This window comes from Podarcis gaigeae, assembly GCF_964106915.1.
Source record: "Podarcis gaigeae genome assembly, chromosome: 5".
In the NCBI taxonomy this organism is placed as follows: domain Eukaryota; kingdom Metazoa; phylum Chordata; class Lepidosauria; order Squamata; family Lacertidae; genus Podarcis; species Podarcis gaigeae.
This window is the reverse complement of record NC_139681.1, coordinates 81,378,670-81,394,870: the sequence shown is the minus strand read 5'-3', so window position 1 is coordinate 81,394,870 and position 16,201 is coordinate 81,378,670. Positions and strand designations below refer to the sequence as shown.

The window sequence follows — 16,201 nt, the reverse complement described above, 5'->3', positions numbered from 1 at the left end:
AGCGCTTCTCCAGGGGCTCTGCTATTTCATGCTACAGGAGATTCCACTAAAGGGAGATGTCGAGGGCTGAACTTTTAGGACCTTCTGCGTGCAAACTGTATGCTATGCTTGGAATTACGGCCTCCCCCAGCTGGTATAACAGCCTCCATGACCCACAAGGTAGGTGTCATTAGCTTTCCAAAATTAATACATACAGTTGCAGAATTAAATAAATCACAAAACGAATTTGTAGCCAACACAGTAGGTATCACTAAACTTTCCATTAAGCCAATGTGACAGTAAAATGTGTCAAATTCCCTACATAAGGGAAATCGGTGCATTCAGAAACCCATCAACAGATTCTTAAGGCAACAAGTTCTGGCCAGAAGAAGACAAATATAGAAAGAGTGGAGCTTTTGGGCACTCTTAGGCTAAGAACTGGCATATTCTTGTAGTTTGGTGTCAAGACCTCAGCCATGCAGCTAAAGTTATTTTTAAGTATGTCTGTTATTACCAGACATAGACAATTGCTATATTTAAAGTTCCATATTGCAGCTGGCATGCTTTTTAAAGACATGCCAATGCAGCAGTTTATATAAACTCTCCACACCCTGGGTAAACTCACTGTACTGTTCAATTTAAAAAGTTTCTACTCAATGGGTTGGTGGTGGGAGCAGTGAGAAAGAGAGAGAAAAGAAGAAAAAGACCATTCAAGTTTCAAACATTAATCAAAACTGGATTGCCTAACTTACTACAACATACTACATCAATACACTCCTAGCACCTGATTTCCATCGATCTGCAATGCTGACAGTTAAAATGTTTTGTATAGCAAAACCAAAAAGTATGTAGAATGCAATATTCTGAACTAAAGCTTAACAGAAAGTTGGTGAAAACATCTATTATGACAACAAATGTCATTATATAGCGAAATAAAGAGACACTGTCATGAACATGCACATTTATTTCTGTTTTTGCATCCTTGAAGGATGTTTTGTGAAAGCTTTTTCTTTCTTTTTTTGCAACTGCACGGCCCTGATTTGTTTCTCTCCTGCAAACAGCAGCAATTGTTCCCAGACAAAAGAGCCCTTTTGTGTCTCTTACCTTTTTATAATTCCCCTCCACATCCAATGTGGATACTTCAGTGATGATGTCATCCATTCCATCACTATCCAAATGCATTCCTTTAACCCTTAAAAACCCCTAGGAAAACAAACTGGTCACTTTCTCTTCTGCCTGCAACTTATTCTGCGCTTCAAGTCTCCTTTCCCAAAGCCCATTCATTAAAACTGCAGTTTCAGGTGGCAGCTTAAAACCAGACCAGTAGTTTCAGTCTTCTTTTTTTGGGCAATGAGAGGGTCCATTCCCGGCTGTTAAAAGTCTCTTGTCCTCAGACACTGGGATCTGTCAGGAGCCTGATCTTCTCGCCAGGAGCCTGATCTTCTCGCCAGCTGCTATCACCTACCTCTGAAGCATGCAGCTACAATCCACTCCAAAGTCTGCTGCTTTTTCTTCTTCTCCAAATAAAGTAAAGGCTGGCTTTGAGCTGAAGCCAGCTGATTACACTTCTTCGCCAGCTACACAAGGAAAGCAACAATCTTCCTCTAGTCCCTGGTAGTGCAGGTTAAAAATAGATGGAAAGGCCTGCCTAGCAGAGTACACCAGAGCAAAACACACACACCCCTGCTACGTACAAAGCAGAATGATATAAAAAGCCAAGGCCGCATGGCCCGCAGCCATAAGCAGCAGGCCAAAGGGCCCAGAGGCACACAGCCTTCCCATCTTTTAAAAGGAGCCCCTCTATCCCAGATTGTCCAGACCTGGGGCAACTCCAGTCTCCAATGCAGTCTAACACAATGCAAAAGGGGGGGGATAGCAGAGGAGCAGGGGACAAGAACAACCTGCATTCAGCCTTTCTCAGCCTGTGGGTCCCCAGATGTTGTTGAACTACAACTCCCATCACCCCTAGCTAGCAAGGCCAGAGCTCAGGGATGATGGGAGTTGTAGTCCAACAGCATCTGGGGACCCACAGGTTGAGAACTGCTGTTTGACTTCTTTTCTTTTTCCTCTTTCTTTCAAATTGATAAGTAGGTTTCCTCAATCTAGCTAATTAACGAAAGCAAAGAACCCCCCCCCCCCAAGTAGATAGTTACAGAGCATGTCCAGTATCACTTCAATTTACAGACATTTCTTTGGATGTGCATTACTTACACATGCGTCCACTGAATCCTCTCTTGGGCAATTTTTCTGCTTCAGGGACTCGCTCAGAAAAAAACAGGAGTACTGAAAATAACTGGGCTGTAGCCGACAGTGTTACTTAGCTGACTGTAGGGCTTTTCCACAGTGAAATGGGGAGGGAAGTGGTTCTTAGAAATTCCCTCTCCTCCCTGCAAGCTTCCTCCTCACTGGGAGACCCCCCCCCTCCGGAGCAGATTTAAGAGGGCTGCTGTGGTGTTATGTGATGGGATCCCTGAAAATTCCTTCCTTCCCTGCTCTCCTGACAGAACCTTTACCATCAGCTGACTGATGCCACTAGATACAGCTCAATATTTTTACTATATACAGTGGTACCTCCAGTTGCGAACTTTATTTGTTCCGGAGGTCCATTCTTAACCCGAAACTGTTCTTAACATGAGGCGCGCTTTCGCCAATGGGGCCTCTTGCCACCGCCTTGCGACTTGTGCTTGCAACTTGCACTTTGTGTTTGCAACGAGGAGCATCTATTTCCAGGTTAGCGGAGCTCGTTACCCAAAGTGTTTGAAAGGAGGACGGTACGTAACCTGAGGTTCCACTGTAAGGTAAAGGTAAAGAAGAAGAAGAAGAAGAAGAAGAGGAGGAGTTTGGATTTGATATCCCACCTTTCACTCTCCTTCAGGAGTCTCCAAGCGGCTAACATTCTCCTTTCCCTTCCTCCCCCACAACAAACACTCTGTGAAGTGAGTGGGGCTGAGAGAAGTGTGACTAGTCCAAGGTCACCCACAGCTGCATGTGGAGGAGCGGAGACGCGAACCCGGTTCCCCAGATTATGAGACTACCGTTCTTAACCACTACACCACACTGGCTTTACACTGGTAAAGGTAAAGGTACCCCTGACTGTTAGGTCCAGTTGCAGACGACTCTGGGGTTGTGGCGCTCATCTCACTCTATAGGCGTTTGTCCGCAGATAGCTTCCGGGTCATGTGGCCAGCATGGTGAAGCAGAGCAGTGCACGGAAATGCCGTTTACCTTCCCACTGGAGCGGTACCTATTTATCTACTTGCACTTTGACGTGCTTTCGAACTGCTAGATGGGCAGGAGCAGGGACCGAACAACAGGAGCTCACCTCATCGTGGGGATTCGAACTGCCGACCTTCTGATTGGCAAGCCCTAGGCTTTGTGGTTTAGATCACAGCGCCAACCGCGTCCTGAGGTTCCACTGTAGTAGTTTACAATAAAGGCGTTTCTGAAGTTCAAGCTGCAGCCTGGAAGGTTGGCTGCCAACCACAACGTTATGAGATCAACTCGGGGATGCAAAATGCACGTGCTTAGAACACTTCGCCTCTCGGATTGAGACAAACCCCCACTGACAGGTGCACATCTCAGGAACGCTCGGAGCTTAGTGACACTGCATGAGCGCACGCTTTGGAGATGAAACCCCACACATTCCCCGCTGCCTCTCACGCTGTGCATCTGAAGTCCACGCTGCTTTTCCATAAAAGCCAACCAGCCACTTTGGGGTCATGTCATTCATTAATCTTGTAATAGCAGATAACTGACATCATTCTGCCTTGTCTCTCTTGATTTTGTGAAGTCTCTTGTTCTTTATGAAACTTCAGAACAGTAGGATGATTATAGCACATGTTTCATGTTAATGGAAGCAGGAAACCACCCTGCCCACCCAAAGTAATTCAGTGAAGGAGTTATCATCAGGAGAATTTCCTGGAAGCACAAGGGACGGGGGCAGGCGGAGGACCTAAGCCATCTTGAGATTAATTCAAGCGTTAGTTGGTTAGGCCTTATGGCTTATTACAGAACCCCTGTGGACTTTTCATGTTGTGGTTTCATGACTCGTCTTTTAGGGTCCAAAACAGTGAGCTAGCTACACATTTAAAGGTAAAGGTAAAGGTACCCCTGCCCGTACGGGCCAGTCTTGACAGACTCTGGGGTTGTGCGCCCATCTCACTCTAGAGGCCAGGGGCCAGCGCTGTCCGGAGACACTTCCGGGTCACGTGGCCAGTGTGACAAAGCTGCATCTGGCGAGCCAGAGCCGCACACGGAAACGCCGTTTACCTTCCCGCTGGTAAGCGGTCCCTATTTATCTACTTGCACCCGGAGGTGCTTTCGAACTGCTAGGTTGGCAGGCGCTGGGACCGAGCAGTGGGAGCGCACCCCGCCGCAGGGATTCGAACCGCCGACCTTTCGATCAGCAAGTCCTAGGCGCTGAGGCTTTAACCCACAGTGCCACCTGCGTCCCAGCTACACATTTAGATCACAATAAACCCAATTCATCACTAGTAGCTGAATTTTGTTCTTGGACCCAATTTAAGGCACTGGTATTAGTCTACAAAGGGACGCAGGTGGCGCTGTGGGTAAAACCTCAGCACCTAGGACTTGCCGATCGCATGGTCGACGATTCGAATCCCCGGGGCGGGATGCGCTCCCGTCGTTCGGTCCCAGCGCTTGCCAACCTAGCAGTTCGAAAGCACCCCCGGGTGCAAGTAGATAAATAGGGACCGCTTACCAGCGGGAAGGTAAACGGTGTTCTGTGTGCTGCGCTGGCTCGCCAGATGCAGCTTGTCACGCTGGCCATGTGACCCGGAAGTGTCTGTGGACAGCGCTGGCTCCCGGCCTATAGAGTGAGATGAGTGCACAACCCTAGAGTCTGGCAAGACTGGCCCATACAGGCAGGGGTACCTTTACCTTTTATTAGTCTACAAAGAAGTGTTTCTTGACGGAGGAGCATATCATGGTCTTGGGGATGGGGCTCAAAAAATATGTGCAACATAAATAGAACATTAGAACCCACAAAATGTTATTACATTTAAAAATTCCAATATAATAATTAGGGGACCCATGCTTGAAAGGACTGTGTGTGGGATTTTTATGTTAGCTAAAAGGGGCATGGGTTAAAAGAGATTGAGAAATACTGTTTTCAAAGCCCTAAATGAGGAAGGACCATAGCTTAGCGGCAGAGCATCTACTTTGTAAGGCCCTGGGTTCAATCCCTCGCATGTCCCGACAGGGTTGGGAGAGGTTACTGCCAGTCTATGAGTGGTGTTCCACAAAGCTTTGCCCAGGGCAGACCCATTGAAATTAATGAACATGACGAAGATAGGTGTATTAATCTATGGCTTGCCTTAGGGTTGCATGTTCTTCCTCAGGAACAAGCTGCTCCAGAAAATTTCCTTTCCTTTTTTTTATTGACCGCAGTTTAAACACAGTTTAGGTTTCAGGTAATGATGTTAATCTTAACTGTGGTTGGTTAAGATTTGTTAAGTTTTACGACCCATTATAAGACGTTGTCTGTTTCAAACTACAGTATAGTTGAAATGAAAGCAGCTGATTGTGGTCAGATGAAACTACAAGTTGAAGCTAATAAAAAATGTAGTGGTTTTGTATCTCAGAAATGCCCTTTGCACACAAAAATGTGTATTCCACACACCACCACCACCAGTTCTGTTATCCTTCAGAAAAGCCCTAAATGCAGGTGTGTGGTTTTTTTCCTGGTCTGCAATCAGGAGCTTTTGTGGTTGTTTGAAAATAACTGTTTAAACATTGTATTTGCTGTTATTTCAAATCTTGGAAATTTCATTTTGTACTGTATTGGTTTGATGTAATCCACCTTGGGAGGGTATATGCCCTAAAAAGTAGGTTAGAAAGCCATTATAGGAAAAAAAAACCCCCACCCAAACTCAGCTTTGTGGCTGCAGGGATGGGAAGTACATGAACCCAAGGCTTGCCATTGTCTCACTATGTTGCTGGCATTTAATCAGTCAAACCTGCATATCCAACAAAGGAAAAGCTTCTAAAATAATACGGGATACGTGTGTAACCAATGAAGGAAAATGCTTCTATCTCTGGATTTTCTGACTCTTAAGGTCCTACTACAGAAGCATTGTCCAACACCTGGATAGAAGCCATGAGTGCTGGCTCCTCGAGAGAAAGGACTGGTTTGGGTGAGAGAGAGAGTGCTGGACATTCCAGGAGCCAGCCCCGAGGAGAGGACTGCCTTGCCCCCTCCCCTCCATGCTGGGTGTAAACCGACCACTGAGGCTTTACTCCCAAGTAAACACGCACGAGGGAGTGGGGGACCCTTCCTAGCGGCTGCCATCTCACCCATGCGGGGAGAGGTGTGTGTGTGTGCGCGCGTGCAGTCCTGCACACTGGCTCCTCAGAGAGAGAAAGGGCTGGTTTACGTTTACTCAAAAGGAAGGGGTGGGTTGGATCCAGGGGAAAGGGCTTCTACAGGTTTCATCCAGTTCTTAAGGTGGTGCTTGAAGGCTGTCAACTCTGCAGTTCAGTTTACACAATTTCTGTTTCGAACTATGGGGGAAACTGCTGTGGTTGACAAGTGCCCCTCACTCATTTGAAAAACAACAAGAGTCTTGGGATACTTTAAAGACATAACACATTTGTTGTGGCATGAGCTTTCATGAACAACAATCCGTGCATCATGTTCTGATTATGTAGGACCCTGTCCTCAGTGTTATTTTCTTATGCTATTACAAGTATAAAAAGTATGTATTTTTAAAAATATATTGATTTATGATGAATTTTTCAGGTGTTATCGAAGTGACTATCATTTGTTATTATTTTTATCATAAGCTCAGCCAAATATAATGTGTTTAATCTGAAGAATGACAATGGGAGAGTGTGGTAGGTCACTGCTAGTTTTTGATTTTGGATGGTAGATCTCAGGCTACTTGTGGTTGGACATGCCTATACTACAACAACAGAAATTTAAGGTATTACAACCTGCAGTTGTTGATGGCTACATCGCTTTATCAATAGTATTTTCAGCAACAAGGTGAATCATCTTTTTTGTCTGGACTCCATAATGACATCAGAACTTCCCAAGGCCTTTTCGCAAATGTAGGCTATTATATTTCACTTTCCTCCCACAAAAGCACTTAGGATGATGAGACTACTCGTATCTACGTGTAAGTGCTTTGGAATTGGATAAGTGCCTGAATTTCTAAGGGAGGAAGCATTAAGGAAGACAATTTGGGTGACCCACCCCAATGAAACAAGAAATGGTGTGAAATGTATACTATAAGATTATGAGATTATAGAACTGCCTTTAAAATCCTCCCTCTAAATCTCCCATAAAATACCCATAAAAGATTTGACCCTACAACACATTTACTAGCAACACTAAAAAGGCAAGACTATTTAAAAGATCTCTCTAATACGCACTATTCAAAAGTTTAACAGAAGGCATGCATTAATATATTGGGCCAGCTAAATTCAATTATTTTCCTAGTAGGTTTCTATGTAATTACTTTTCTGCACGTAGGAATTAGGTTAATATGCTTTACTTTTTTATGGCTCCCATCCTCACAGCTGACTCAGCGTGTCATTTCCTAGTGTTGCTAAAATTAATTCTTCCTCCCCCCTATTCTATCTCCCCTCCCCATAACATTGACTTATACCTATAAGCCAATTATCAGTTGAACAAAAGAAAAACCCATTCATTTTCAGGGGTGCAGATTTACAAGGCAGGTTTGTTAGTTTTACTGCTGTGAACATTAAATTGCAACAAAATGTTCACACGTCATTCACAGCTTTTCAAAATACTCACATACTCCCTTTTCCTGAACACCACAATGGCACTGTTAGTGGGATGCGAGCTTTTTTCCATTTCTCCGTGGGAGTGAAAAATGAGTCAGAATTAAATATGCCCGCATTACAAGCAAATTCATCTTTTATGTATGTGCTGCTGACAACTTAGTAAGGACATTAAAACCATCTTGCACAACCACAGAAAAATACTGTACAGTACTGCTCACTAATGCTACATGTTGCCTGACTACAGTAAGTATAGGAGAAGCAGCAAGACCCTTACAAAGTAAATGTAAAATAGTGCAGATTATATTTGGGAATCAAAGGATCCTCCTATACATATTCCTCATAACCCATGAGATCAGAGGGAGAATGAAGAAATTAAGATGCATGTGATAAATGCACATAGTAGTAGTAATAATAATAATTTATTGCTTGTACCCCAGCCATCTGACTGGGTTGGCCCAGCCACTCTGGGCGGCTTCCAACAAAATATAAAGGCACACACCCAAACATGAGACATTAAAAGCTTCCTGAAATAGGGCCGCCTTCAGATGTCTGTGAAAAATCATATGATTGTTTATCTCTTTGACATCTGATGGGAAGGCATTCCACTACCAAGAAGGCCATCTGCCTGGTTCCCTGCAACTTCACTTCTCACAATGAGGGGACTGCCAGAAGGCCCTCAGAGCTGGACGACGGGGGTGGAGATGCTCCTTCAGGTATATAGGACGGAAGCAGTAAAGGCCAACAACACTCTGAATTGTGCTCAGAAAAGTAAAGGTAAAGGTAAAGGGACCCCTGACTATTAGGTCCAGTCGTGACCGACTCTGGGGTTGCGACACTCATCTTGCTTTATTGGCCGAGGGAGCCGGCGTACAGCTTCCGGGTCATGTGACCAGCATGACTAAGCCACTTCTGGTGAACCAGAGCAGCGCACGGAAACACCATTTACCTTCCCGCCGGAGGGGTACCTATTTATCTACTTGCACTTTGACGTGCTTTTGAACTGCTAGGTGGGCAGGAGCAGGGACCGAGCAATGGGAGCTCACCCCGTCGCGGGGATTCGAACAGCTTCTGATCGGCAAGCCCTAGGCTCTGTGGGCTCACCAGCGCCACCTCACCTGCTCAGAAAAGTACTGGTAGCCAATGTAGGTCTTTAAGGACCAGTGGGCAGGCACACATATCACCTGGTTGTAGTCTTCCCCACTGTTGATGAGGGGTAGCACAGTTGGCAGAACATGAGACTCTTAATCTCAGGTTCATGGGTTTGAGTCCCACGTTGGGTGAAAGGTTCCTGCATTACTGAGGACTGGACTATACATGATCCTCATGGTCCCTTCCAATGGTGACATGTATTGTATTTCTTTTTAAAATATTCCCCTGTCTGCATGTATATGTATAAATTCACATATGCTGCTTTCAAGTCACTGTCATCCTTTTCCTTCTTCTTCTTTTTTTGAGTGTGTGTGTGTGTGTGTGTGTGTGTGTGTGTGTGCACCCTGGAAATAGCACATGTAATTTTAGCCTGTGAAAACAGCTTGTTGGTGAGAATTTTCTGGGTCTTTTCTCTAAAAAACTTGTTGAACATATTTCCTTTAACACATGGGTTGCACTCTCCCAGACGGTTACTCCGCAGCCCCCGCCCCAAGCACCTGTCTTGGAAAAGAACCGAAACACTTTTTCCAAGTCTAAATGCTAGCTGGGAAGGGATAGGGAAGAGTGTGGATGTACATGGTTATAGCGTGTGCACAGTGCTCATAACCTTCTATTCAGTTTGCAGATGTGTCCAAAAGCTTGGAGATGCCTGCTTCGACCAATGCTTATATCAGACTGCCTGGTCACACCAGGTGTCTAAAATCTTATGATGGCAACAATGAATTAGGCAAGTATTTTTCCAGCACAGATTATGCATGGAAATCTATAAACCAGGCATAGGCAAACTCGGCCCTCCAGATGTTTTGGGACTACATTTCCCATCATCTCTGATCACTGGTCCTGTTAGCTAGGGATGATGGGAGTTGTAGTCCCAAAACATCTGGGGGGCTGAGTTTGCCTATGCCTGCTATAAACCTACTGAATGTTTTAAAAAAGGCATTTGCCTAAGCCAAAATCATGGCTTCCTGACAGTAGCTTTGGACATTTTAAAAGAAAGAGTAGGAAAGGAAGCACAAAGTAGTTGCAAAGACTGGGGGGAGGGGCGGCGAACCCATATACCAAACTTTAAAAACTTGCATAGGAGAGGTAGAATGCAGGAGCCCTGGAGACAGGAACAACTTTTCCCCACCCAAATGACATCCTGGAAATTCAGTTCACTTGTCCAAAGCTATCTGAGTAATCAAAATAGCCTGAAACCTCCTGCTGCTACTGTAACTACTGGACAGCCAGATCAACAAAAGATTTAGCTAACACAGCCCCAAACCCTGGACCTGCTACGGAGCTTGATCTGCCTCTGGCTGAGCAAACATTTTTTGGGAGAAGGGGATGTTTTCCTAGAGGAGTCAAAACAATATACTATATATATATTCCTTCTGTGTTTTGACGTGCTTTGTGTATATTATTGCCAGATCTATAGGTAAACATAGTTGTGGAACTCCTAGAGGCTTCTAGGGAAACTTCCAATTTATCCCAGATATTATTTTGTTTTTGGAAAAACAATACGTTAAGCTCTAAAATCAGCATGGATATGAAACTTATATGTAACACCATCAGCTTCCCCTCCAAAGCAAAGGGAACATTTCAGGTTGTTTCTGGAACTGACAAGGCAACCTATTGGCGAAGCTCCCACAGTCCGAAGCCAGTTATTTGTGAGCAAGTCATTCTGACTCTCACGACTGCAGAATCATGCTTCAGACAAATGATGCATCTGTGCTGGTAACCACCATCTAAGCAGTTCAGAGTTAGGAGCGGGAGATAATAATTAGGAGCCATATTAAGAGTTCATTTAGGTGTATAGAAAATGCACCCAGTAATTTTAAGCAGAGAACCAGGGACCCAGTAGGATATTCTGCATTAATAAATGTGTGGAGGTGATTAACATTCTGTATTAATAATGATCTAATTTTGTGTGTCACCATTGATCTGGGAAGAGATTCAAACTGATGACCTAAATAAGACTTTCCTCCCCCAGAACAGTTCTGCAACAGTAGATAGATAAACCTTTTAGTGTTTCCTTTAGCCATTAATGGCTTCTAATACATTGTATTCAGAAATGAACATAACATAAACCTATGGTCTTTGGCAAGGGTAGATACAGTGTTCATTTAAAATGTTCACATTTATGGGAAGTTGCCCCGAGTCAAATTAAAGTGGAAGAATCCTGGTCATTAGGATGAGCGAGATTTGTGTGGGAAGGCAGAACCTGTAGATTTCAGGGAAGGGTGACAGCATCTGTGTTCAGAGCACTCATAGGTCCAACCCCAAAGGGACTCCTATTGGTGGAAATATGGGCCACCCAGAACCTGGCTTCCAGGCTTTGCAGAATTTCCCTCAAGACCAGGGCTCTCAAAAAGCTTTGGATGAATTATTTCACCAAAGTCTCCTGACTATGCTAGCTAACCTGTTGCCCTCTAGCTGCACTGGCTGGGGCTGATGGGAGTTGTAGTCCAAAACTGGCAGAGGGCACCAGGCTGGTGAATACCTATGGCATCCGGAGTTCATGCTCATGCAATTAGCATTGTGTTAGGGGGATAACTGGACTGTGTCTACTGGGTCTTCAGGGGAGGTCTTCAGAGGGCAGTCTTCTCTACAAATGTAGATTCTTGACATGATTTAGCAGCCTGATCATGAAGAGCCTTTGCATGTAAAGATAGTTCCCCTCTTCCCCAAAACATGAGGACAGCAGGGCAGGGGATGCAATTTGAGAAGTGGCAAAAAAGAAAGAAAGAAAGAAAGAAAGAAAGAAAGAAAGAAAGAAAGAAAGAAAGAAAGAAAGATTCTACAAGAAAAAAGATTTCTACAAGAAAGAAGATTCCACCTAAACATTAGGAAGAACTTCCTAACAGTAAGAGTTGTTTGACAGTGGAATTTGCTGCCAAGGAGTGTGGTGGAGTCTCCTTCTTTGGAGGTCTTTAAGCAGAGGCTTGACAACCATATGTCAGGAGTGCTCTGATGGTGTTTCCTGCTTGGCAGGGGGTTGGATTCGATGGCCCTTGTGGTCTCTTCCAACTCTATGATTTCTATGAAAAAAGCACATCTTCCCCTTATTATGGGATGGTAATTGTGCAATTATGATGAATGCCTGAATAGGGCTCTGTTCAATATCACATATATACTGATGGGTTCTGAATTGGTTGTGACTACCCAAGAAATAGTAAAACCTTTTTTTTTTTTTTTTTAGGGGGAAATCAAAGCCTCCCCACTTGAACAATTGGACTTCATGTTCTTCTCCCTTGTCCACATGCCCTCCAAATCCTCTGGCCCTCTCAACCCCCTGGTGCTTGTTTTCAGTGTGTGCTTGGAGGGGGGCCCCTGGAGGGGTTGCATGCATGGAAGCCAGTAGTGTGGGCATATTTGCAGCATCAAATACAGCCCCAACAGTTCCTGAATTCAACAACAACAACATTATTATTATTTATACCCCGTCCATCAGACCTGCCACAAGCCACAGCACCCCTGAAATCAAAACACATGCTTAAAAAACAAGAGGACCAGACTGCATAAATCATTTAAAAGGTCCAGTTTGCTTGCTGCTGAAAAGACCACACAGATGGTGCCAGACGAACATCCCTGAAAGGGATGCTCCTTAAAATTAAGGAAGGTATAGATAAAGAGGAGAAACAATTAGGAGTCACCACTGAAACTGATAGGTAGTAAACTGAGGACAGACGAAAGAAAGTGCTTCTTCACACTGCACGTAATTAAGTTATAGAATTCACCACCATATGATGAGATGGTGGCAGGTGGCTTGGATGGTTATAAAAAGGATTAAACAAATTCACAGATGACCGGCTTGTCAATTAAAATGGAATCTCTCGGCTGACAACCTCTGGGACACACCAGGCGAAGGCTGGTGCCTTCAAGTCCTGCTTCTGGGCTCCCCAGAGGCATCTGGAGGGTCACTGCTGGAAACACAAAGCTGGACTTTGATCTCTTTGGTCTGATCTGGCTCTTCTTTTTTCCTCCCCCAGAGGAGTAAGCAAATCATCCCTAGGCACAATCAGGAGACACATGATGCAGCCTTGATGCTGAAACTAAGCAGGTCTCCTGGGTTGGATTACTGCCTGGATAGAAAAGCATCTGGGGACACTATGGACCTTTGTTCTCAGTTCCATCAAGACAGAAAAGCAGGATATAAATCTAACAAAGGAGTGTGTTCAGGAAATCACCAGGCTGTGAATGCTACCTCTGGTGACCCCATTATCCAGGGCAAAGAACCAGTCTTGCTCCCAGTGTATCCCAAATGCAGCCCATGGAGCCACACTGATAACTGAGCTAGTCTTTACCTTCCAACCTCTTCCTCAGGTTCCGTTCTGTAAGCTGTCCAAGCTAAAATGCTAGTGGGGCTTTAAAAAAATGTAACTACATGGTTTATCATTGATAGTGCACAAAATTCACATTTGTAGCCAGAATTTGTGTTTATTTTTTAATACATTGATGTTCTACATTTGCTCCAAGGAACTGTGGGTGGTATAAGTGGTTCTCTTTTGCCTCTTGGTTTCATGGTGATATGAACCCTGGCCTCTCCTGGGCCCCAGTCCAACGCTTTAACTACTACACCACACTGGTCTCACATTCAGTGGCAATAAAACGATGCCTATTCACTCACCTTACACATACAAAACTGTCTCTAGTTTTTAAAAGCTGCTTCTACACCTAAGAAGGATCCTCTATGCCCATTAAACACGTTCTGTTTGCCCTGATCTGCCAGCACTTTTGCTTGGAGACCATTAGTTCCAGTATCCTCTTCCAACTGCTCATAATTTTGTGAATATTTCATATCACCTTTCAATCTCAGGGTCAGTCACTCATTACGGGTTGTTTCTTAAAGCTTGCACACCTGGGTTTCACCCCCTCAAAGAATTGTGGGCACTGCAGTTTACCCCTCACAGAGTTACAATCCCAGCAACCCTTAAACTACAGTGCCCATAATTCTTTGAGGGGGTGAACTGTGCTTCCAATGTACATGAAAGTTATAGAGCCAGATTCGAGTAAGCTGTGGTGCTAGTGGAAGTTAGAGCAATAAGTCTTGATAGCTCAAGAGGACTTCCCCTCGTTTCTTCCTCAATTCTGCTCAGAAGGGTTGGAAGGTCCCCCAGAATAGCACATGGGGGGGGGGGAGAGGAGAGGTTGTTCCATTAGTGCAAACATTTCTGCTTCCCAGATGGAACTATCTCCTTGGCACAATGGTGAGCATCACCCATGATGTGTACGCAGCCTATGACCTCAGAATAGGCCCAATGAAATCGACATGATTGTCTAAAGCCCACCAATTTCAATGCATCTGCTCAAAGTATGTCTTAGTCAGACACCAGTCATAGCAAGGCACATAAAAGATCAAGCATGTTAGTAACAGTACCATACAGGTATGCTCAGAGAGCCAGGGTCGGCCGCAGTTCCTTGACAAGTATATACTCAGCAGCAAGCACAACATTAGGTGGCAAATGTGGGAAGGCCCTTATTAATCTTTTCTTCTGAATTAAAGGAGAAAGGGGCTCCAATATTTAAACAGCATATCTCTGAAAAGTAGAGTGTGTTACACTTTAACAGGATACAGATATTCTCTGCTAAGGGCAATGAAAAAAAAAAGCTCTGATCTGGCTTACAGTATGATGCAAAACAAGGCATTTATTATTTAACCACAGATGGCACTTGTGACAGCGGCAGCGGCAGCTCCTGACATTTTCCCATCCCCCGCTGAGAGAAGCTGCCCTTATGACCAGGCCTGCTGAAATCTAATCATTTATAGCTTCCAGTGTGATGCTAAAACCCTGGATTCTACATCACAGATGGATTAAAAATGCAACCTTCAGGTTAATGGGTTTGTTGCTTTTGGTGGTTTTTTTTTGCTGTTGGTGAACTGTCTCACCCTAACAAGGTGTTTCACACAAAACACCTTTCCTGCCCCACTTTTCTTTAAAGGCAACAATTTTGTTTTGCAAAGATTTCCCAGGTTCATATGCAGAACTCAGCAAGTGCCCCCACAGCGGAGATGGGTTATGATCAAACACATACATAAAATGTACAAATGTGTCAAAGAGCAGACCATCCCAATATCAGAAGCCGTTCTTGATGGTGTTCAGTGTACCCTTCTCTTAAGCACGGTTGCCAAAGAAGCAACTTCCATTTCAAAGGGAACAATGGGCAACCTTTGACCCCTACCAGATTACAAAATGTGGCTGTGGGGCATTCTTTGTGATGCAGCAACTGGGCTATTTATTAAAATGCCAGGAGGTGTCAAGCCAAAGTGGTGCTATTGACTAAGCAGAACATGGGCTAAAATGTGCAGAAATCCAAAAATGGGAGAAAATGCAAGTGGAAAGATTTTTTTTGGGGGGGGGGCAGTTATCCTAAAACTGTTGCTTGAATGGAAAATCTTGAGACTCACAAAATAAAATTTAAAAAAGCTGGAGCTGCTCATCACTTGGTTCCTATTTTTGCACTTCTACCTTCATTATTCTACAGAGACTAAACATGCTGTTCCCTACAGAGACTTTCCCTCTCCATCTTGGTTCATCCCTTTCCCTACAACACTTGCACTTTTCTGTAAACAACTTACAAATTCAGTATATTTGGTTCCTCTACACCTTTATTTTATTCCTGATTACATGCTGTGCAAAAAATAAAATAGGCTGAATCCAGACTAAGTTAGTCACGCTCTAGCCCCACTGTAATCAATGGGAATTAAGTTCTCCATGACCCTGTTGATTTCAATGGGACAAAAGTGTGACTAATTTAGTCTGGATCAAGTTCAATAAATTTTAGAAGGTGGGAGTTGAAATATATGTGCTAAAGATTGGAGTTGAGCCTATGAAAAGGACTTTGTTCCAAACACAGACTGGGTTAGCACCGACACCAGTGCAACTTTCTGTGTTTCGTTTGGCATTAAATATTCTTTTAACTGTAGATTTAAAATGGTGTATCCCCACTCATGCACCACCAACCACAATAATCAAGCCAGAATCTAAATGAATCACTTCTACTGGGATAGGAAACCAGTCATGTAAAGGTGGCGTGTGAAGATATAAGATGGGTGAAATCCATTTCTCAAAGCAGCTTGAAATCTACACAACTAATATTTTGCTTCTCGTCGTGTCCATGCATACAATAAATGTAAAGCATTTGAAAAACAAATCCCTCCAAAAAGAAGCACCTTTCAGGAAACAAGGAAGCAATATTTCCAGAGGTAGCATGCTAAATGATGTGCTGGCTACAAAACATAGTATCTGGATTCTTTGAGACTACAAACAACAAACATAGACTGAGCTACGTGCATCAGACATGTAAATTCTTACACCTCATC

At 44.1% G+C, this 16,201-nt stretch overlaps 1 protein-coding gene across 16 annotated transcripts in view; it reads right to left on the bottom strand.

Annotated features, from left to right (window-relative positions):
- The window catches only part of LOC310844864 (schwannomin-interacting protein 1), a 384,519-nt gene that overhangs the window by 28,105 nt on the left and 340,213 nt on the right, over positions 1 to 16,201 (bottom strand). Inside the window, exon 1 of one of the 16 annotated variants that reach the window (XM_083739574.1) lies at positions 1,084 to 1,673. The exons of 13 other annotated variants lie outside the window; for them this stretch is intronic. In XM_083739574.1, the coding sequence (XP_083595700.1) occupies positions 1,084 to 1,161 (78 nt within the window). In that variant the 5' untranslated portion in view covers positions 1,162 to 1,673. Of the gene's footprint in view, positions 1 to 1,083; positions 1,674 to 16,201 lie in introns of those variants that run through there. 2 more of the 16 variants (XM_083739571.1, XM_083739576.1) reach the window with 2 other exon arrangements.